Here is a 24507-nt window from a genome sequence, read left to right on the forward strand (position 1 = left end):
GAAGGACAGAGAACTGAGACTTAAACTCCTACTCATGGAGTCAGCCCTTCAACCTCCAGAGTCCCTGTGGGAGCCCTCACTTTGCAACTTCCACTTCTAAGGGAGTGAGCTAAGAGAGACACCTATGAGCTACTCATTTAAGGCCTGTAAGAAAAGATCCATGCATCCTCATAGCGAGCTCCGATTGAGCTGAAAATAATCCCCGGCTGAGTCTGTATTATCTGTACCAATGACACTGAAGCCATCTAAATTTGGTACCCAGGGCACGAGCAGTACCAAATCGACAGGGCAAGTCGGAATGCCTAAAGACCTGATGGGCACAGGCAAAGAAGCATCGGTACTGCAGGGGTGTAAGATCCACCCCAGGGGAAGGCTCTATTGGTACGGTCATCAACATCAGTACCGATGATGATACGTCAGGCACCGATGCACCCTGCTATCAGGTCTGTGTCTCCGACACTGTCGGTATAAGTCTCTTGGCAGCAACAGCTTCTGCTGGTACTGACGCCCTCTGTACCAATGGATCTTTCGGTGTCTGACGCACTGGATTCTCCTTTGCTCGGTACTGGGGCCCTGGTACCAAGTTCACCCAGAGCCCTTGGCTCACTGATGACCTCCTGCCATGCACCACCCTTTTTGTCATTGGAATCAGAAAGTGAGCAAAAGGACCTAGCTTCCCAACGCTCTTCTCACCTGCCATACAGAGACCAGTTTCACTACGGACACCAGGCATACCACCCCTGTGACCCACAGCCTCCCTGGCTTCGGCAACCATGGTACTAACCACCAGACCCCTTCCCATCACAATGGCCATACTGGGAGGCCCAAAGGCAACAGGCCTCCATCACTGCTAATATGGCCTGCCAACAGCTGAGGAAGTGCCCTACTTCAGCCGCTGCCTCAAGGGCCTCTGAACTCCCTGAGTAGCAAGGGAAATAGAGGAGGTAGTCACTCCTCCAGCCCACTTCTCATCATCATCACCAAATGAGACAGTGATGCTCTCTCTGCCATCTATGACAGGTGACTTTAAACTGTTCCAGGACTTGGTACAGAGGGTGGCAGATGCATTCCAAGTACGTTTACAAGAGTTTTCTGAGTCGCGCCACAAGGTGATGGACATTCTACATTCCTCCATCTCCTCCAGAGTGACCCTCCCTATTAATGAGGCTCTACCCACCAAGGTGTGTCCAACCAACTTGTAAGAAGGCGGACAAGAAATATTATGTGCCAGAAAAGGGCACGGAATTCCTGTTCTCTCACACGCCTCCAAATTCATTCATTGTATACGCAGATAACTCTAAAGGCTGCCAACACCACTTTAAGTCCACCCCCCTATGACGAGAACTGCAAGCGCCTAGACCTGTTTGGCAGGAAGGCCTACTCCTCGTCCATTTTTCAATTCAGAGTGGTAAACTATCAAGCCTAGTGGACTATGTGACTAGTGACGCTTAGTTCTTTTATTGAACAGCTCTCCGATTCTCACAAGGACCGATTTAAAGCCTTGGTTAATGTAGGCCATCTGGTAGCAAAAAGGTCTCTCCGGTTTGCACTTGATGCAGCTGACATGGCAGCACATTCTATTTCAACTGCCATTGTGATGAGATGGGCCTCATGGCTTCATCTCTCCAGCTTCCCCAAGGAGGTCCAAATGATGGTGGAGGACTTCCCCTTTGAGGGGACTAAATTATTTACTGAAAAGACTAATCCTTCCCTCCGCACGTTAAAAGATTTGAAGGCCACTCTTCAATCCCTCGAGATCTATACACTTGGATACAAAAGGAAGTACAGCCCTCAGCCACCATTCAAGCCTCGCTCACAATACTCACTCATCTCAATATACACAGAGATTGTATGAACCTTAGAGGAAGAAGCCCAGGTTCTCCAGACAAAAGATGTCGGGATCTTAGCAAATTTCCTTTCAGCCCTCCACCTCAAAGAGACAGTTTTGATGGATTGGTTGAGGTGCCCATAGAGCACTCTCCTCATTTCATGCTGGAAAACTTCACTGATGTTTTTAGAGATTGTCTCGCCCCATTCCGCAGCACCTGGTAACGGATAACCTCCAAATAATGGGTGGTGGATATCATTCAAGATGGCTACTCCATCCACCTCCCACCCCCACCAATACCCTTCCCCATTTCTCTTCAGGGACCCTTCTCACAAGAGCTTGTTACATCAGGAGATAAACCACCTCCTCAGCGTAGGAGCCATAGAGCCAGTGCCTGCACATCTAAGGAGCAGAGGCTTCTAAATTAGGGGTCTAAATTAGCTGTTACCACTCAAGAAAGAGATCTTGGAGTCATTGTGGATAGTTCTCTGAAAACATCCAGTCAACGTGCAGCAGAAGTCAAAAAAGCAAACAGAATGTTTGGAATCATTCAGAAAGGGATAGATAATAAGACAGAAAATATCATATTGCCTGTGTATAAATCCATGGTATGCCCACATCTTGAATACTGTGTTCAGATATGTTCGCCCCATCTCAAAAAAGATATATTGGAATTGGAAAGGTTCAGAAAAGGGCAACAAAAATGATTAGGAGTATGGAATGGCTTCCGTATGAGGAGAGATTAATAAGCTTTTTCAGCTTGGAAAAGAGACAACTAAGGGGGAATATGATAGAGGTCTATAAAATCATGACTGGTGTAGAGAAAGTAAATAAGGAAGTGCTATTTACTCCTTCTCATAACACCAGGACTAGGGGTCACCAAATGAAATTAATAGGCAGCAGGTTTAAAACAAACAAAAGGAAGTATTTCTTCACACAACACACAATCAACCTATGGGAGTCTTTGCCAGAGGATGTTGTGAAGGCCAAGAATTCTCAAAGAAATTTGCACAGTTCCAGTTGTTTTTAATTTCTTGTTGGTGCCATGCAAACATTCTTCCTGGCCGGTCGGTTTGCATAAAATCTTTCTAAAATTGTAAAATTATTTTTCACTGATCTGAGCGGCTTCCAAATTTAATGCCAATTTTGAATTGAAACATTTATAGCCATAGGATATCCAATTCATATCCAGACTTTGAAATCATAAAGACATCATGCAATAGTGTCTGCAGCGTTGCCAGCATCAAGCATTTAAAAATAATAAATTGGGACCCAAAACATCATGAGATTACAATAAATTTGTGGTTCTTTTCATTTCCCTTTTCGTTTTTCTGCCTTTAAAATACACTTTAGTCACATTTTCAAACTTTTCTCCACAACCATATGAGACAGGGTGCTATTTGTAGCACCCTGGTGACGAGGTTGCTGCAGCACTGGGAAGACTGCAAACTTAATTGAAGTCAATTAACCAGTTTCTGTTGGTGATTACTAGAGACTTGGGTGGCAGTTGCTGGGTTAATGAGGGAATTGGCTCAGTGGTTGGGAGGATATATTGGTGAAGAATTGAGAAGTAAAGAGAAGGGCTCAGAGAGTGAATTGTGGGTAGGAGAGAAAGCTGTGTGAAAGTATTCGTCCTGCTGAATACCTGTGGTTCCATCTGTTATGCTTTGAAACTGAAGATTAAAAAGCACATGTGGTGAAAGGGAAACAGCCTGCATGTGTTTGTGGCTAGGAGACCACAAGAACAGGCTAGGCAGCATTACTCACAGGTAGGTGAAGGGACGACCTGTGACACCATAAAAGCTGGAAACTAACTTTATTTTAATGACCACTCTGAGTATCTCATATGATCAGTTGACTTCAGGAGCTGAGGCAAGAAAAGCATCAAATATTGCAAGAATTGGAAACACTGTGTTTGTTTTGGTCTCAGATTCACTGGCAAAACTGACAGCTATCTCTTGTTCACAGTGAGAACTTGATGCATGTTAAAAAAACAACAGCAGCAAACAAACTATACAGAAATTGGCTATTGCAGCAGCCGCTCACCATCTCTCGGGTGACTCCTGGCAGCAAAGCTGCAAGTCCTTGCCCACACACAACTGGGAAGAGAAAGATTTGTCCCACTATTTTCTGTGCTGTCTGGTTACATCTGCATCTAGCTGAGACTTTACAATGCATTTTGAAATGGAAGTTTCTGCACTTTCAAGTGTTAAAATTAATGGCAATGGATTTTTCAAGCAAGTTTGCAAAAAGCTTTTCCTCTTAGTCAGGTTTCCAAACCGGTGGATCAAGAGGGGGCAGGTCCCTTCTGTGGAGAGGGGTATAGAAGCAAGGAAAAGAACAGGGGGATTAGTCCCAGGCTTATGAGAACTGCAGTTTGATTCTGTCTGAATCTAGTAATTGATTTTAGTGGCGCAAATGAATATTCTACATAAGCGGTGGGCAAACTACGGCCCGCGGGCCACATCCAGCCCGCGGGACTCTCCTGCCCGGCCCCTGAGCTCCTGGCCCAGGAGGCTAGCCCCCGGCCCCTTCCCTGCTGTTCCCCCTTCCCCGCAGCCTCAGCTCACTGCGCCACCGGTGCAATGCTCTGGGCAGCGAGGCTGCGAGCTCCTGAGGCAGCGCCGCTGCAGAGCCCGGCCTGATCTGGTTCTCTGTGCTGTGCAGTGGCCTGGCTGGCTTCAGGCAGCGTGGTAAGGGGGAAGGGGGGCTTGGATAGAGGGCAGGGGAGTTTGCGGTGGTGATCGGGGGCGGGGGTGTGGGCAAGGGGCAGGATGGTCAGAGGGCAGGGAACAGGGGTTGAATGGGGGCAGGGACCCTGGGGAGGCAGTCAGGAAGGAGAGGGGGGCTTGGATGAGGGGGCGGGGGGAAGTCAGGGGATAGGGAGAAGGGGTGGTTGGATGGAGCAGGCGTCCCGGTGGGGCAGTTAGGAATGAGAGGAGGGGTTAGATGGGTGGGGGTTCTGGGGGCTGTCAGGGGACAGGGAGCGGGGGGTGGATGGGGCAGGGGTCCTGGGGGGGCTGTCAGGGAATGGGGGGGGTGGATGGGGCAGGAGTCGGGGGGGCCATCAGGGGGCGAGAAGCAGGGCGGGGTCGGATAGGGGGCGGGGTCAGGCCATGCCTGTCTGTTTGGGGAGGCACAACTTCCCCTAACCGGCCCGCCATACAGTTTTCAAAACCCGATGTAGCCCTTAGGCCAAAAAGTTTGCCCACCCCGTTCTAGATGATAGGATACTCCTCCAAAATCTCATTGGGAGAGAGTAGGTTCTTGGTCTATGTCCTGTGCTCCATATAGGAGGGGGAAATAGTATGGGTCAGTCTAAAAAAGTAACTCCCCTCTGTCTGATCAACCATCATCCAAACAGGTTTTTCAATGTGGCTTTCATTTGTTTTGCTCTTTCTCAGAGAGCACTCATCTTTGTGGCCTTGTCTGTCAAGTCTTTACAATTTTAGGGAAGGAACAGAGTTTGCTGATGCAACAGAAGCTAAATGCTTCCCATAGGTGAGCACTTTAATCATAAGGACAGACCAATCAAGAAACTCATCATGCGCTCAGCCAGCATTTTGAGGAGCAAATACAAAACAAAACAAGTATATTCTCACTGCCTTTGTTTCATATTAGGGAGATATGGCGAGGGGAGAGAAAAAAGGAGAAAATTCTTATTTAACACTTCTGTCCTGTCCTCTAAACCACAGGATTTGGGGACTTCAACAGCAGAGTCAAGGGAAAGGGGTTGGGACAGCTTTGTGGCCTGCATCATGCGGGAGGTCAGACTAGATGATCATAATGGTCCCTTCTGACCTTAAAGTCTATAACCATCAAAACAGTGGTGGTTATGAGTTAATTAGATAGTGTGTGCACCCTTCTACAGTAATAAAACAGTGGTCTGTCCAGTGCTTTAACTCCTTAATAATCACATGATTGTTAATATTATCTGTGTGTACTGTTGTAGGTTCTAGAAGCCACAGTTAAGGAGTCCATTTGTGCCAGACACTATATATACATATTACAAAAAGACAAATGAAATCACTTAAATGTGCAAGAATATTGTAGGGTTCTTCATGAGTGATGGAAATAACAACAGGGTGGCAACCAGAGAAGAGGAAGGAAAAGGGAGGAAAATAGGCTCCTGTACTGTCAGATATGGATGGATTTTTGTGATGTTAGTTGAAGCTGAATGTTTCCTTAGGCAGACAAAGTCCCATGCTTCATTGAAGATCAGGCTGGAAGGTAATCAGAGGTGAGGTCCAGTTTGTTGGTTGAAATTTCCTCTTCTTTCCTGGTGGCAGGAACCAGCTAAGAAAGCATCAGCCAAGCAGTCAAATACCAAATCTAAAAGACATTAAGGGATGTTGTTAAAACCTTAAAAAACGCATGTCCTGACACCCAATAAGTTTTGTAACCATTAAACCCACAACTTAAAAAGAAAAGTAAGAAAAGTGAAGGAAAGAATAGGTATTGAAACTCCCAGTGAAATAAAATCAACCACAAGCTGAGGAAATCCTTTCGATTTTTATAACTGTATAGTCCATGGAAAACTACCCAGTTTGTTATGGCATTTATTTCCAATAGTGTCTTAACCCAAACAATCTTATCTTGTAAACAAATCATCCTTGAACACAGTCTCAGAAGATATCAACAGTCCTCAAAACAAGGTTCCCCACATTAATTGTTTTCTCCTTAGCATGATTTTGAGTAAGTATTTTTGGCTTTTCTAAAAGTTCCAGGATAAAAGTCCAGAGTGCAACAGTCTTAAATCTATAGGTTGGTCATGTCAGTTGGACACATTTGCTGGCATTGTCTACGAATGTCCCTGCATCTGCCACTCTGACCAGCTATGTGGTCTTCCCCATGGCAGCAGTGCCAAAATACTGATATATTCAAGTTACCCATGGTTCTGCTTCCATGAGTCTCCCAGTGCATCTGTTATGGCAGTGTGAGGAATCATAGATGCCCAAGGCACTGCTGCCTTGGCTGCCTCATTCCAGCAGGCAGAAGTGCAATGGGGGAACTCCATCTGTATGTGCATACATATTGGGATCCACTCCTGCAGCCTCCCTGCAAAGCACACCCCCACTCTTACATCTCTTCTTCCTCTACTCCCTCATAGCCCTAATCAAACCTCTCTTCCCTTCACAAATCCCAGATTTCACCCTCTGTTATGCACAAATACACTATCTTTCCCACCTCCACCCCAGAGCTCCCTGTTGGCCAGCATTGATCCACCAGGGTTTTTGTGAAGAGAAGAGCTAATGAGGCAGGCTAGCGGTGTTGTAAAATGGAAGTAAGTGATAGAACTTGACAGTTTCATCATATAATCTGGGCAAAACACCATTAGGTTTTCCTGAATAGGGGGACTAACTCTTCATGTGTCTAATTTTAAATATTAAAAAATGGCTCATGTTCAAGACATTATCAGAATATGTGTGTGTGTGTGAAGTTTGGCGGTCTATAGTAGTTCAACTAGAAGAACTTCAGAGGTGTGATGAAAATAGGAAAATTCAAAAGGAGAAGGTGTCTTATGTATAATTTTCCCATTGCAAATTTAACAAAGCCTTTGTCCAAAAAATACATTGAAAATTCAGGTGTCCTGTGGAGAATTATTGACCCAAATTTGGAGACTAATTTCAGTCCAAAGAGATGAAAGACAGGGTTATCCATTCTGTGTTAAGAGCAAATCTCAATGCACCCTTAATTATGGAGTTATTACCAATGCTTCCATAATCTGTGGTGCTTTTGCATTTTAAAAAGTATTTTTTTTAATTAACAGATATTTTGTCTTGAAAAAAATCCATCAGATTGTATGAAATGGTGTAGATTTGACCATGTTTCTTATAGTGTTGCCAACTAATTGAATAGTACCTATTAAGTAATCATATATTTCTCTGAAGGTAATTATCTTATTGTGTAAGTGCTAGGAGCACAGGTATTATTATTTATTAACTGTGCTACTCAATAGTGTGATGAAATACTAATTTAGTGCCACACTGGAAGGTGGCTTACAAATGATCAGTGTATAAGCATATTATATACAGTATAAGAATATGACCTGTTATAGTATTTTAGACATTCATTTGAAGTATTTCTAAATTATTACATAATCTGATTGGTCATTGAGCCTTTTCAGTTAGTATTTCTCTTTTTCTAGGCCGATTCTGTACAAGGTGGTGATGATTCTCCATTCTCAGACTCTGTTACCTTGGAACAAACAACAAGTAACATTGGCGTATCAAGTGGACGTGTTAGCTTGTGGATGCAATGGATGTTGCCAAAAATTACTATAAAGCTGTTTGCACCAGATCCTGGAAGTAAAGTCACAGGTATGGTACATAGAATTATCTATTTTAATTTAGTACTTTAAGTGTGTAGTTATTTTAAGATAAAACCAATAGCTATTTAGAGCAAGTATTCATGAATTAAAAGCTGATAATTATAAAAAGATGCACGTGTTTGTCCAGTGTTTTAGCATACTGCAATATGCTGTCATGCATGGGATCAGAATTCAACATTGTCCTTTGCACCTGGATTAGCAGAGATTGGGAGCATTGTAAAGGCAGTCTTGGGGCTTAGTCTTAGCCCACAGAGTGTTCTTTTAAATTTGAAGACAATTTGTTCACTTCTTTTGAGTTATGCAAGTATGAAAAACAGTATATTTTTTTCTCTTGTGAAGTTATTCTCTTGTTTTTCCTACTCAGAGACTTCAGAAACAGGTGGCTGTTAAAATTTAATTTGGCACATGGCTCATCCTCAAAAGGAATAGGACTATACTAAATCTGAATTAAAAGTTTGTTAGTCATTTTAAATGATACAGGACAAAAGTTTGTGCATCAGCAGTGTGCATGTTTTAATAAGTTTTTCTTGTGATGGTACGTGCCCAACTGTAAGCCGCTATACACAATTTTGCATTTTTCTATCAACATTTAAAAATTGTGTTGATTTTTAAATGACATTGTGACCAGGCTCCCAATGGGAGCCAGCCAAGATCACACAATTAGGGTGAACTGCAAAGAATGGGGAAGACAAATCCCCATAAAGCTGGTGGATATTCTACTACTTAGATTTACCAGGCCAGCATAGAACAGCTTCTTTATTACCTAACTGGTTATTCAGAAGTCCAAACAACACAGTTCCCTTAAAGTGATCATCATGTCAAATATGATGAACATTTCTGTAAATCTTTATTTCATCATATAAAAGCAAAGATTCTAACAATCCCAAAGGATCGGACACATTACCTCCCACTCTACAGCCAATTCTTATTAACTAAAATTTATTAAAAAACAACACAGAGAGAGTATGGTTAAAACATCAGTATACATACAGACATGAGTTCAGTTCATTTAGGTGCATATTCATAGCAGAGATGGTGAGCTTCGTAGTTGCAAAGAGTTCTTTCAGAAATAGTTCATAGGTTATAGTCCAATGTCCAAATATCATATTCAGGTCGTACCAGCATAACTGGGACCTCAGTCTTGCAACTCTAACTTCCCCTGATGAAGCCTAAGTAGATCTGAGATGACAGAATCAGGACCCAAAGATCTTTTATACAATTTCATGTCCTCTTTGACAAGTTGGGATTTCCTCTGGAACAAAAGGTCATTAGGATGACTTTGAAGGAGGTCCATCACCGGTACTTTAGCTATAGAATTAACATAAGGCAATTTGCTTGTTCCTCCACTATTCACAGTACATTTCAAAGAGAGATGAATACCAAGATATCCCATGTTTACAATTCATTTAAATGCTAGGATGTTCTTTTGATCTCTGAACTATCAGAATACTGCATAGACAGGGACTGTTGATTACATTGTCCACCCTACTCATGCATATGTAAATACACAAAAACACAAACATTATCTCCGCATATGTCTTTTGAGGGTTATTTATTTTGCAGGATGTTTAACCCTTTCTAGTCATGCGTCACAGACATAAATTTAACACAATATCTATAATATTTTAAAAATAAGAAGGAATTTAATATGTTTCAGATTACTTTATGCTGAAAATAAAAATATAGTTTTTATTTGGGAAATACCATTTTTGCACTAATACGATTTATAAATAACTCATCATGCAGATTTTGTAAATCGCTTATTATTGTATTAACTTAAATACATATTTTTCTTAGGATGCACACTTGACATCCTTGTTAACAAAATGTCCTGGTGCCCTGTTTTAGAAAATGAAGAAACTAATCTATCTGATTAAAGTTAATTTACAAAGAAATGTAGCAGAACATTTGACAGCAGAAACTTAACAGGAAACAAATGTGAAAATTCAGGAGACATGATGATGATAAAAAAATACTTGGCACTTGTAATGCACTTTGAAAATTAAAAGCATTTTCTACTGATATTATCTAAATTACCGCCATCACCATGATGGTTGTTAGGTAAGTATTATTATGTATACTTTTTATAAACAAGGACACCAGAGCAAAGAGGTTAGGTGACTTGTTCAAGCCCTAAAAGTATTGTTTCTGCCCAGAGCTGGGATTATTGCTCAAGAATTCCTAGCTCTCAGTCATGTTCTTACATCTCTAAATGAAGTCTCTTTTATGCTATTGTTTAATTTGAGTATCTCTATCCCAGCGTTTGGCAAACTACGGCCCAGAAACCACATCTGGCCCTCCAGACATTTAAATCCGGCCCTCGAGCTCCCACTGGGAAGTGGGGTCTGGGGTTTACCCCGCTCTGGTGCTCCAGCCAGGGAGTGGGGTCGGGGGCTTGCCCCACTCCACACGGCTCCCAGAAGCAGGGGCATGTCCCCCCTCTGGCTCCTACGCATAGGGGCAGCCAGAAAGCTCCGCATGCTGCCCCCACCCCAAGCGCTGCCCCTGCAGCTCCCATTGGCTGGGGACCACAGCCAATGGGAGCTGAAGGAGCAGCACCTGCGGACAGGACAATGCGCAGAGCCGCCTGCCGCATCTCCATGTAGGAGCTGGAGGGGGTACATACCACTGTTTCTGGGAGCTGCTTGAGGTAAGCGCCAAACAGAGCCTGCCCCCCTGAACCTCTCCCATGCCCCAACCCCCTCTGCCCCAGCCCTGATCCCCCTTCCATGCTCCAAACCTCTCGGTCCCAGCCTGGAGCACCCTCCTGCACCCTCAACCCCTCATCCCCAGCCCCACCCCAGAGCCCGCACCCCTAGCCGGAGCCCTCTCACCCTCCGACCCCCAATTTTGTGAGTATTCATGGCCCGCCATACAATTTCCATACCTAGATGTGGCCCTCGGGCCAAAAAGTTTGCCCACCCCAATCTAGCCTGTTTAATGTTAGCTAAGGCTATAGAGAAAGCTGTTTACTGCTCTCTGTCCACAGAATTGCCATTGATGTCAATAATTACAGTTCACACAGATCAAGAGCAGTAAATGGTCTTGATTCTTTTTAATTGGTTTTCAAGCCAAAATGTATGGAACAAAAATCCTGTGCTAATTTTTTCCCCTAAATTTTGAAGGGAAGATGTTCTGTTATTTCAATACAGTAGTTCAAAACAGCACATTTTTCTAGATTCATTTAATAGCCATAATTGCACAGTAACATACTGAAATCTGGAAGCATTCTTTACTTAATGATGTGCTATTCTATTCTGAAGCTGAAAAGTAAAGTAACCCATCACTACGTTCAGTGATTTACTGCAATGGTATCCATTTGGAAAATACAGTGAGAGCAAGCTATGCAGAAAAATGTCTTGAAAAAATTTGACACCAACAGTCTCAGGTTTAATTTCTCAACTCTACTATGTAAACATTAACATTGCTTTTATGTTTTAATAAGAGTCAGAGTCTCAGTCTAATTTCTGTCCCTTTTTAATGTCCTTTGCCCATTTTTATTACATAATCTGAGGAGTCTATTTAGCAGTAAGTGAGGAGGAGTTATTGTATTTATTAATCACATTTGTCTCTCTTCTAGTGGAACTTAAATTGTAAATTCCTATCTTGCAGATGTTGTATATAAAGAGCCATGTATACTTATTGTGAATATAAATAATTATACACAGAAACAATGTTAAAAGAACTTTAAAGTTGGTTACAAAGTCAAACACTCAACAATTAGGAAATCCCAGAATTAAAGTTACCTGTGCAGCCTTAATTCAGCCCCTTTTGTGCATGTGCCTTATGATAATCTTTAATTACTTGGTCACATACTATTTTTCCACAGAACTGTTATATCAAACAGACACCTAAAGTGACAAATATTAACTTGATCTTAGTAACAGGTTAAGTGGAGCAGGATTATCACAACTAGGAAAGACATGTTGCTCTGAGAAAACTATTTGTATTTGAGAGCTGACTTCTATTTAAGCAAAATGTGGAGGATTTGGTAAGAGATGTTATCCATCTTGTAGTCAGTGGCTACTCAGATTGCAAAACATCTTTGACAGCTGCTAAACTCTGGTCTGCCTAGAATTATCTAATCTATCCAGGTTTCTATACTCCAATTATCACTGTAGTATTGGATTTTTCCATTCTGAGTTATTTTGACATTTTAGCTTTCTGTTGTATGCTTTGCAGCAGAGTTGAGCCCAAATCAAAACAGTCTCAGCATTTTTAAGAGAGGTCTGGATTCTGAATCTGGATCTGAGTTTTGTGACTGGCTCCTGTCTGGGTGATGTTTGAACAAAAATTCACTAGGTGAAAATCCCTGAACTTTGCAGGATGGGAATTAGAGATCCAAATACAAATTGTGGTGACCCAGGCACATTTCTGGTTTATGAACAGTGTTTTATTTATAACACAAATTTAGAGATTGTAATTCATAGATGTTCATTTTAATTATCACTGGTTATTGCAGAGATTTGTGTTGTCAGTGAATTAGAAGATCTCAGCGCCTCAGTAGATGTGCAAGATGTATACACCAAAGTCAAATGTAAAATAGAAAGCTTCAACATTGACCACTACAGAAACAGGTAATTACTGGAAGTCATGCTACATTAATTCCATTCTGAAAAAAGAAAGCAGGTTTTTTTTCATTGACAGAATTATTATTTGACTTTTAATTAAAAAATCATTGTGGAATATAGTGAAATAAGCCATAGCTATACTTTTTTAAACAATAAGCACTGATAATCAGAATTTCCCAGAATTCGACTTGCTTGTAAACAGGGTATACATAAGCCATTTCAGTCTTTAGGGAGAAATACATTTTGTATGTGGGTAGCACCATTAAAAATTGGTATTTGTTGAACTAAATGAGAAGCTGTTGTCCAAATGCTTACAATAGGAAATGCCTCAAATACTATACTGTGATTAATTTTATTCTTCCAAATAGTAAATGTCTAGGTTTTTTTTTGTCTCTCCTACTTGATAAGTTGTTTATTTTTAAGGCATCAGAAGGAAATTTCTAATAAAAGAGATGTTTTTGTAATTGTGGAGTAGCTGCACTGTAATGCAGGAAACTGAGTTCATTACCTTTGTAGCAGGTGCTAGTCTAATACATAGAATAGCCTTGATAAGCTCTGACGGAGCCACATACAGTCTTCATCAGCTGAATGATGAGTTGTCATGAAGCAGAATCCATGGAGGTATGTGGGAGATGATAATTAAGAGAAAATGGGACAATTCTCTAGTGTCCTTTCCTGGGAGAAGACTCAACAAATAATCCATTAAAATATTTTAAAATTTATTATTAGGATGAGACCTTTAAAAAGTGCCTAAGGGATTTAGGAGCACAATTCCTACTGACTTGCAGAAAGACTTGTACTCCTAAATCCCATAGGCATTTTTGAAAGTCTCCCATGAGAACAATAGGAAGGAAATTCAGTGTTAGCCTCTCATTCTGTCCTTAATTCAGTTTTCAACTAATTTGAGACTTAGTACAATGAACGAACAAACTACACGGTGTGTATGAAAAGTAGAGCCATTCTGAATATTCTTTCTTTTCTCTGAATTAGAAATATATATTTGTTTGAATGTATTGTAAAAATTACTAATCAAACCTTACATTTTCTTTCTAGAAACTTCTGTTGCAGTCTATACCATGAAGCTTTTAGATATAGCGGCATACACCAAGCCCTCATACTATTAACAAGTTACTTTTTCCACAGGTTCTGTGAAAGGCTTGAGAGGTTCTTTGTTCTGAATAGTCTAAAGCTTCAAACTCTCCAAAGCTTCCTTCCAACTTAGTAGTGTTCTTTTTTTGCTAAAGTTTTATCAGTTTATTAAGTTACTCCACTTAACATAATTGCATTGTCAAAGCCAGTTTCAATTCATAAACTATTCAAAGTACACTCTATATATGACTAAATTCTGTGGACTCAAACCAAATGCAGAGAACAGATAAGGTGAACATTCTGTTTTCCAGGCCAGGGGAAGGCTGGCAGTCAGGACATTCTGAAGGAATATTTCTACAATGCAAAGAAAAACTTGTGGTGAGATTTTTGTAGTGGAATAAGATGCTTAACAAAATAACTCTGTTCTAAAACTTAAACAATATAATTTTTCTTTGTTCTCAGACATGTTCAGAAGAATGATTGCAAGAATTATAATATAAAACATAATTTTACCACTTCATAACCAATTTTGTGCTTATGAACAAGTACTCTAAATTTGAAATGTAATTGGATACTGTTTTCCTTTCTCAATTTTTTTGTTCTTGTAATCATCCTCTTCCACGCTAATAAAGCTTTTTGCTGAATTTTTATTTCTGGGAAAATCAAGTGATAAGTCTGTTTTGTGTGCAGAATTCTATTAGATTTTAATTCCATGACCTCTTGGTTGGGTTATCCTTTCCCATAAATTACAGTTTTTCAAATTTATATTTTTCACACCAGTATTTCTTTTGATTTCCTTGAATTTGGGCATTTCAGAAGGTGTGTGTGACACATGCTATATCTCACAGCTGTGCAGAGCTATGCAAATTTCAGCATAATTTAAAATTCTAAATTTTTTTGGCTTATGGCTTTTGTTTTGTTTTGTTTTTCTTTTTGTCTTTTTCCTCCTCTCTGTTCATCACCTCAAGCCTTGGGGAAGAGTGTTGGTCTCTGGGGCAATACGGAGGTGTATTCCTTTCCTGTACTGACAAGCTGAACAGACGTACCTTGTTGGTTCGACCCGTCAGCAAGCAGGACCCTTTCAGTAATTTCTCTGGCTTCTTTCCTCCTGTAAGAAATCCTTTTAAAACGTATACTACAGAACTTCCATTAACAAATACAAGTAGGAGAAAAATTATCTCAAATGTCATTAGTTTCTTCCCATTATTTGTCATTTATAAATTCTCTGTACTAAATATATTTATTATCTATTTTACTCCCTTTTTGTTCTCTGACAACAATTGTCAAATTCTTTTGCCTGGGCCTGGGAATCATAGAATGTCAGGGTTGGAAGGGACCTCAGGAGGTCATTTAGTTCAACCCCCTGCTCAAAGCAGGGCTAGTCCCCAGAGAGATTTTTGCCCCAGTTTCCCTAAATGGCCCCCTCAAGGATTGAACTGACAACCCTGGGTTTAGCAGGCCAATGCTCAAACCACTGAGCTCTCCCTCCCCCCGGGGAAGCAGTGTCCTTTGTGTTCCTCTGAAATCTACACCACTGCTATTTGGTAAAGTGGCACAGCTAGAATTCCTCATTTAAAGTAACTAAGATCCTGATCGCACAATGCAATTAAGCACATGCGTAAGCTTAAGTATGTGAGTAGTCCCATTGAAATCAGTGGGACTGCTCAAATACTTTAAAGATAAGCATGTATGGAAGTGATTGAGGCCCAAATGTGTGAGCAGAAGCCAGTATTGTACGTTGTACCTTGTTTGTGGTGGCTGTAATGATATTCTCAGTGCCTTTAATTACTTTACATAACTGAGCTATGCCTTAAACTATTTTATTCACATATATTATTTACAATATATGCACTAATTACAGCAAACCGTTCATGTGGTCACAATCCTTGAAAGTCTCAGAACATTACAGTAGTCTCAGCCAGCAAGTAATATGAGTTACTTAACTGTTTCTCTTGCATGGCCTTTTTCGTATTTGATAAATAGTCATGAGCAAGCATAAAACTTGAAGTGGCCTAGAAATAATTCCAAAAAAAGCATAAAGGGCCAAAATGTGCTAACCTGGGTGCCTGTTAGGCTTGGCTCACCTCCCTACTTCGAGCATTGCTACCTGGCTCCTGGTGCATGGGGTCGCAGTGCTGCTCAGGTTTGGTCCTACTCCCCTGAAGGGAGGTGGCCAGGTCAAATTTGAGTAAGTGATGTTGCAACTTGGTGCACAGGCTCACACAAATTTGGCCTAGCCTCACCACCATCAGGGGGGCCAGGGCAAACCTGAGCAATACTGCAATGCCAGGGGCCCAGTTGTAACTCCTGGAGCAGGGAGCTGAGCCCAGCAAGCCCTGCAGGATAGGAGCTGGTTCAACCAGGACAGGGGTTTTGTGGGTTAAAGCAGACAGACCCACAAAACCCAGAACTATTGGGTTGCCTTACTGCACACTACACATATCTACACTTTTGATGACGTATAGGGTACGTGTGTAGTGACACTTCTCAGTAAAAAGCAGGCTGCATCCAGACTGCAGTGCGTAGCTACACACAGCAGTGAAAGGTTCTGGCAGGAGGGAGGCAGCAGGAGAAGGTTCTGGTAGTGGGAGTCTTTCCCCACAGCCAGAGCCTTTCACTCCTGTGGAAAAGGCTCTGGCAATGGGGAGGCAATGGGGGACAGTACACTGCTAAAAATAGTAGTGTAGATATGGGAGGCACTGCTTGGGCATGTGGAAAGCCATGTGGGGTACATACCTTAGGGTTCTGGTGTGTCCTTACTCACCTAAGCAGTGCTTCACCATCCACACTGAAATGTATATCTGTGCTGGGGGGACATGCAATGTTTGTACTCTGCATGCCGCCATAAGTGTAATCAAGAGTGCTTTCAGGCAGTTTTGCTTAGTACGCTTCTGAAGTGTATTAAGCAAATGTGCACAAAGGTACTCTTAGTGTGCAGTACAAATGTCCATATGGGGAATTAATACAGAGTAGCTAGTGTGGGCTTTTCCCCAATGTAGACAAACCTTATGTATTCAGTCTCTCATATTCACAGAAATGATTTTTTTTAATTAATAAAAATACAATCATACAATTTTTCTAGCAACTCTCATTGAAGTTAATGGGAGTAGAGACCTGAGCAGGTTACAGCACGGACCCTTTCTTTAGTGGTGTGATAGATTATATGGAATATTTTTGTGTTAGTGGAAGTTCTGTTCCATTTGATTTATTTTCTGTCATGAATATGTCCATCATTCTTTTACTTATTCTGGTTGTTTAAATTTGTTCTAATAAGAGTGAAAGCTAACTTACTAATTTGTTACAATTCACTTAATCATATGATCTTTCAGCTTCTCAGCATTTCACATACTTTTTACATTTATGTAAGAAGTTAGTGCTTACATTTAAAAAATACATTAATTAGTAATTCTGAATAAATAAAATCTGAAAATGTTGAAAGAAGCATCTACTCGGTTTACAAAATGCAGTTGCTATACTTATGCTTGAGTGATTAAACACTATTAATATAATTATATATAATATTATGTCAAAACCAATTTGATTTTATTTGCTTTCCTTTATTATTAAAATTATTTAATTTGTTTTATTAATTTATTTTAAAATTCTCAACTTCTGCAGTAGCTCACTCAAGGTCAACTTTCAGTCAGAAATGAATGTTTCATCTAGATACTGGAGGAGATTTTTCAAAGGTACAAGATGTCAGGAGCCTAATACACTCTGGCAGCCAATGGGAGTTAGTCATCTAACTTCCAAATGTGTCTTTGAAAATCTTTCCCTCTGTGAAAAGAAATCTTGCAGATTTCTGAAGAATAATGTAATAAATTTTGAAAGTTTTTTTTATGTATTGAGATGAATTATTTCGTGTATTAGTATTGTGGGTGTTCTGCAGGAGAAATTTTAAGTACAAAGTTATCTTGCCACCACTGGTACAGAGTGATGGTTGGGCCCACAGAGGGAATGAAAGGGAATAAAAGCGATAATAAACTCTCTAAAATGAAGAAGGGGTAAGGGAATGTAGATAATTTTAAGCTTATGCACAATTTTTAATACATATTTTTTGGTAAATTTTGACTTTCTGAAGTGCTATGAGGTAGATGGCCCTTCTAAAGATTTAAATAAATCTTTTCTTAAGTTGTTTGGAGAAAGTAAGAAGCCCTCCCCCCCCCCCAAAAAAAACCCTGAAAAGATGGGCTAATAAAGAAATAATAGCAATTGCTCTCTGTTTAAGATGTTTAACCTGTTCTCTTTACAACAGTTTTCATTATTGTTTCTTTTTCCTGGAACAGACAACTGCAAAACTTTTAGATGGCTCACACCAACAACATGGATTTCTCTCTCTCACTTATACAAAGGCTGTGACAAAAAATGTCCGGCACAAGTTGATATCAAGAAATGAACGAAGAACTTTCCATAAGTTATCTGAAGGCCTTAATGATGGTTCTCCTCATTTTCTTCACGAGATCCTTCTTTCTGCTCAGGCATTTGATGTTGTCCTATGTTTCCCTTTGCTTAATGCAATTGCAAGTATATTTCAAGCAAGGCTGCCAAGGAATCAAAAAGAGAAAAGCAAATCACCTGGCCAACCTATGAGGACTCATACTCTAACATCTCGGAACTTACCTCTGATTTATATCAACACAGGTGTAATCAGAGTCTTCTTTCCCAAAACTGAGGAAATGCAACATGATACAGGAGGTACTATGTACTATATGAATATATTTATTATGTGAAACATTTACTTCCTTCATGTTCTTTGGTGAAGGTTAAATGCCACAAGATGAAACATATCTCTTAAGCAAGTTTCTTTGCACTCTAGACATGTGAATTATAGGGAAATCTAGTCTCTTTGACCAAAAGGTTCTATCTCAATTATCTCACTGCTTCTTGTGATAATGGCATATTTAGCAATGTCCCTGGGGCTCTCATACTGCAAGGCACAGAGATGGAAAATGTAATTAATATGATACACACTAGATTTCTTAAGAGTTATAGAAATAATTACTTTGGAGGTCTACCTTTGTCTGTCCATAGCATTTGGGCTGTGAATGTGATTGTTAAAGGAGTTGGTCAGGAGTTGCATGGAGAGAACTTAAGCCCTGAGTCTGCAATTAGATCTGCAAGAGTTGACTCTTATGCCAGCACTGAACCCCTTTGAGGCCAGCGGGTGTCCATGCTTATACAAGAATCCATCTAGGTCAGATGGATCCATTTGCAGGAACAGGACCTTATGGTAGGGAACTATTGAAAACCCTCAGGGTTTACCTACATGAACATTCAGTTCATAGCAAGCTGGAGTGTGAATCTATCCCAGAATTAGCATGTTGCAGACTAACTGTCTGTGTGGACCCTGCTAATATGCATTAACAGTTTGTTAATGAGCCTTGCTTTAGTTCCATTTCAAAGAGGACTAGATGGAAAATCATTAACAAATTGTTAATGCACATGAGCAGGGTCCACAGTCAGTCAGTCTATGGCAGGCTAGTGCGAAGTAGATTCACATCTCAGCTTGCCACAAACTAAATGGTCATGTTTAGACAAGCCTTCAGACAGTTGGGCAGATGGATGGGTACTTAGAAAGATGGAGGGTGTAAAAGCCTTGTGCTCAGTTAAACCACTACTCTAAGTCTCTGCATTAAGTGGCTTGATGCCCACCACAAAATATATTTATTATATTTATACTCATGCTTTTAATTCTTACATCTACATAGAAAGACATTAACGTTAAAAGTACACCTACAGACAGATAGAGACTATACAGTTACAAGTACTGTACTCCCACTAAAAAGAATGAGGAGTACTTGTGGCACCTTAAAGACTAACAAATTTATTTGGGCATAAGCTTTCGTGGGCTAAAACCCAATTCGTGTATGCCCAAATAAATTTGTTAGTCTCTAAGGTGCCACAAGGGCTCCTTGTTCTTTTTGCTGATATAGACTAACACGGCTACCACTCTGAAACCTGTACTCCCACTATCAACTACTCTTCTGAGAAAGGAATAAAATGCATTACTGTTATAATGCTATGTTTACATAAGTCATATAGGTATGGGTTGTGACTATTATCTGCAATAATACACAATCTAAACCCATGAGGGTAAAGTTTAAATTTTCACATAACCTAACAACAAGAGGTGCAGACAGAGAGAGTTTAGTTGGATTATTTTTTTGCCAACATCCTCTACAATTTTCCAACTGGGAATGGCAGAAATACGGTCAGATAAAATTAGAATGGCTTTGTTGGCAAGGAAGAGTTATCGTTCTGCTGGGAAGGGAGTCTGAGGCATGCTGTCAAGGAAATTTTTTAAAGAATATGTTTTTGCAACATCTGTAGCTTTGCACTTCATTAAAATTACATTTATAAAAAATGCTCTGGCTGGCTTAGAGAAAGAAAGACTGACCCTGTGCTATCCACGTTTTTAAGCAATTACAAATAGCAGAACTGCTGTGGGTAAGCTTGAATGAAGGCGGTAAACACACATGCATGTATAAAGAATGGCCAAAAAAGTTAAAACTTTATTGAAATAAAAAATGAACAAACTAACCCCAAAAACTAGAAGTTCTGGAGTTTCATGAAAATATGAAGGTCAGTGCCAGACCCTTTCCGTCTCTTCTTTTACCCCAACCCTTTCTAAACTCAGGTACTTCTGAATGAGGACATTGAGGTCTCCTTGCCCATGAAGTCTAGAGACTGTAACAAAGGCCAAGGCTTGAATATGACCAGCTGTTATTTTTAAATTAACAGTGGCCCTTTAAATATTAGGATTTTAACTGCTTTTGAAGGCCTCGGTACTATATAGTACAACACCTGCAAGAGGTGTTCATATATTAGTTTCACGTAATTACAGTATACCAAAAAAAGTTGCTATTTCAATATGACAACTTAAATTAATATGCTACATGGTACTATACTGGGCACATTTTCTCTAAATGTTTCATACATTAACTATTAAAATATATTTGATCTTTCCTTTGCCATCAGTTAGGACATCTATTAGTCACAGGGCTGTGTAACCACTGGTGCCTCTTTTCTTTTTAAAAATTCAATGTAACTTTTCTTTTCTTCAGCACAAAATGTTCCAAGTGTCATATGTTTCTTTGATAGTATTTCAGTAGCACAACCAGATCAGAGGTGTTTTCTAGCAAGTCTCATGCTGGACTTGGTGATCCCAAAAGATGACAAGTTGTAACATTGCACTTTTCATGTTGATCATAATTTTTTTCTCACTCCTCTATATCTAAAGACATGATTACACTGAAACAAATGTTGTACAAGACAGTCTCTTTAATACCAGGAAACTTAAAGGTGTTACAAAAATGAATGTTGATGTTATATACTATATTTTAAATACTTACTGTCTGGGGCCCTGATCCTGAAAACATGGCGCAGCTTAACACTCATAGTAGTTCCACTGAATTCAATAGGACTACTTACATTCATGAAGTTAATGTACATGTGTATGACTCTGCATTCTGGAGCCTACATAAATTATATAAACAAGTTTTATTTAATTGTGCCATTATTCTTGAGGATTTTTTTTTTTTTTTTTTTTTACATAAAATGCCAAAAAGCATGAAAAGCTTCACCAAGTGCAAGCACGGTGCTAAACAAAGAATTTAGCTCTTGAGGCTATGTAACAGTTCGATTACATAAACATTTAAGAATTACTTCTAAAATATCTGTTTAAAGAATCCTAAAATATAACAATTGCAGTATGGCGCTTGACTTCATGTACTGTAACTTCTGTTTTCTACTTTTGCAGTATGTTTATAGTCATCTAATTTAACAAAAGAGCAAAATGAAATATAGTTTAATGCATCTAACAGCACATGTAAAGAATGAAACTAATTATTTTTAAAAACCTCATATGAAGGATACAAAAGTACAAGATTAGCTTTCCCATATTTTAGTCAAGTGAGTGCTTTGCCAGTGAGCCACAGGTGTGCAGCACTACGGGTAGATGAAAACAAAAGTGAATGTGAGGGGCCTTATGACATATATAGCTATAATAAATTTGTCCCAGGGTGCATTCATTCTGTGTAATATATACATTCTTACTCAGAGCTTTAGAAATACATAAACAGGCAACCATGGTTTTATTCATTATAATTTTCCCCATAGAAGATTTCCCCTGAAAAGATGAGGAGAGTATGTGTGGCAGAATATGAGTTAAGAGATGTATTTTCCATCAGTAAATCAGGACATAAATCACCTCTGCCCCCAACACAGAAGCATCAAAATATTAATTAGTATGGTACTCTCTATATATGTTAGAGTTAATTTGTTAAACTATGTGACATTGCATTACTCTTCGGTACATTTTGTGATAGGTAAGCTGCAAGTGTTGTATGTACTAATAGTATTGAATACGTTTACACACTTTTGTTTCTTTTACCAAAATCCAAACTCTTGTTTTTAGAAGGAAAAAAAAAAAAGAAGAAGAAGACAGGAGACCTTTCTCAAGTGTTACTTTTTTTTGCCAATCTTGCTCACAAATAATGTCATGTTTTACAGCATAAGTATGGTGGTGACCCGAGTAATATTGAGACTAATGAATAGGGTTCTATTTATTGCACTGTAATAAATGATCAAAGTGACAAATACTGGAAACAAGAGACCCAGAACCACTTTTGTTCAGTATTCTAAAATCCTTAGCATAAAAAGGATTTGGGTGAGAAAGGGAGAAAACGCAATCCTTAGCATGGGGATCTGCCACCCAAAACATTTAAAATAAGATTTAAAACACATTTAATATTCTTCCCCCAGAGACATTTTAAAGCACATTATGTTAATTCAACACCAGCAGGAGGTAGTTTAAGTCTAATATTTAGGCTCTGTATTATAAAAAAAAAAAAAACTATTTGGTTTTGGTGAAAAATTATTGGCACAAAAAGTTTTTTGTGGGCATTTAAAAATTCCACCTTCAGTGCCTGCCACCAAAACACCTGAGCATCATTTTGGTCAGATTAAAGACTGAAGGATCTGGGCTCTGATATTTGGGTAGACCGGTTTCCTTCAATCAAATCATTTGTGTTGTCACTCACTGGTTTACTTTGCTGCATCTTGCATTATGTTGTTTTTTCTGTATTACCCAGAATTCTATGATCCCTGAGATCCGTTCACAAAAATTATATGTCCAGATTACAGAGCATGGCTGTCTGATTTACCAAGAATGTGGCTGTCTGATTTACCAAGAAATGAATTGGTCTGTAGAAGCCATTCAAAAAAAAAAAAGCTGAAGGCTGACTAGTTCTTTCCACATCAAGCGATGCATTATTTAGTAAAGTACTTCAACTCTCTTCTGTGGCTGAACATTTAGTTTCAGCACAAGTATCTGAAGTATCTTACTGGGTGGCCACAGATGGTAAAATGGGTTGGGTTTAAGTACTTACATATTAAATGGGTTGATATGTCTAATGTATGTAGTATGTATAATACTGAAAATGGAGTGGGAAACTCTATGAGCATGCTCGGTCATATACTTACGATATTACTGGCAGCTTCCCAATTGCCATAAAATCCTTCAAAGTAGGAGTGCTGCAAAATACCTAATGCAAGTCTTTGTAGCTGTTGAAATAGAACACAATTTTTTTTTCAGTGATGATGTAAGAGAGCCATGAAACTTCAGTGTATGAGCAATAGAATCTAATTTTTTTCTCAACAGAGCTCTGGTTTTATATCTACTACAGCATTCATTTAAAGTAAACCTTTTCTTCATCTGGCTAAAATATAAAACCTAATTTAGACAAAGTAAAAAGCAGAGGTTTTTCATTATAGCAGTTGAGAATGTCACCAAAGAGACTTTTCTTCACAGATACATATCACATCTTTTTATTTTTTCACAGTGTGTAGGGTATTATATACTGTGCTGAATATATATTGCACACCACTGAGCCCAATCTTGCTATCTTTGTGTTTATCATGTTTGTTGCAATCAGTAAGGTGTGCTCCAGGGATAACTGTTGAAAGATCTGCTATTGTATGGTGAGATTGTAAAATCTTGCATTATTTGATTCATACCTTCCAAAGGGGCCCACAGCATAAGGCTGAGTAATATTTTAACATTTTAGATATTCATATACTTCAGTAGGGTGTTCACGAGGAAGCAGCTGTAGAATATGAAAATCTGTTGGAATCAATATCCTTTTGAAAAGATATTTTTAAAATAAGATATCTCAAGGTAGAACAAGAGGTCACAGATTATGATTTAAGTGCAAGACAGAACTTGATCGGGAAATTGGGCACCAAGTAACAGCCTTCTTTGTTGTATATCGTCATAGTAGTGCTATTGACTGCAATGGGGTTATTTGCGCAAGTAGTAACTCTTGTGCATAAATTTTTGCTAGATTGAATCCTTAGTACATAGTATGATTCAGAGATTCTTTATAAACATTTTTTTATATATGTCTGCTGTGTACCTCTGTGCACACACTCACTTATAAAACAGATGCATGTTTTCTCTCGCCTTAGCTGAAGCTAATCAGGCAATAAAAGAAGACACTTTGATCGTCAAGATTGGCTCCGTCTCTATGGCTCCCCAGGCTGACAACCCTCTTAGTAGAGCTGTACTCAGAAAAGATATTTACCAGTAAGTATTTTTCTTATATCTAAACTCTCAAATATTTCATTTGTACCGGAAGTTAATTGGTCAATAAAACTTGGTCCATGCAGCCTGTTAAAATACTTTTGAT

At 39.5% G+C, this 24507-nt stretch overlaps 1 protein-coding gene across 19 annotated transcripts in view; it reads left to right on the forward strand.

Moving 5' to 3' along the window:
• The window catches only part of VPS13B (vacuolar protein sorting 13 homolog B), a 943390-nt gene that overhangs the window by 582542 nt on the left and 336341 nt on the right, over positions 1-24507 (forward strand). For 15 of the 19 annotated variants that reach the window (XR_010598024.1, XM_065582180.1, XM_008168353.4 and 12 more), the window contains 5 exons: positions 7977-8148; positions 12622-12736; positions 14788-14929; positions 18106-18514; positions 24287-24404. Coding sequence is in view for 16 of the 19 variants with exons in the window: in XM_065582180.1 (XP_065438252.1) it covers positions 7977-8148; positions 12622-12736; positions 14788-14929; positions 18106-18514; positions 24287-24404 (956 nt within the window). In the remaining 3 variants the exon portion in view is untranslated. Of the gene's footprint in view, positions 1-7976; positions 8149-12621; positions 12737-14130; positions 14198-14787; positions 14930-18105; positions 18515-24286; positions 24405-24507 lie in introns of all 19 variants that reach the window. The other 4 variants (XR_010598025.1, XR_006173164.2, XM_065582178.1 and 1 more) reach the window with 2 other exon arrangements.

The sequence above is a fragment of the Chrysemys picta genome, chromosome 2 (genome assembly GCF_011386835.1).
Source record: "Chrysemys picta bellii isolate R12L10 chromosome 2, ASM1138683v2, whole genome shotgun sequence".
Taxonomy (NCBI): domain Eukaryota; kingdom Metazoa; phylum Chordata; order Testudines; family Emydidae; genus Chrysemys; species Chrysemys picta.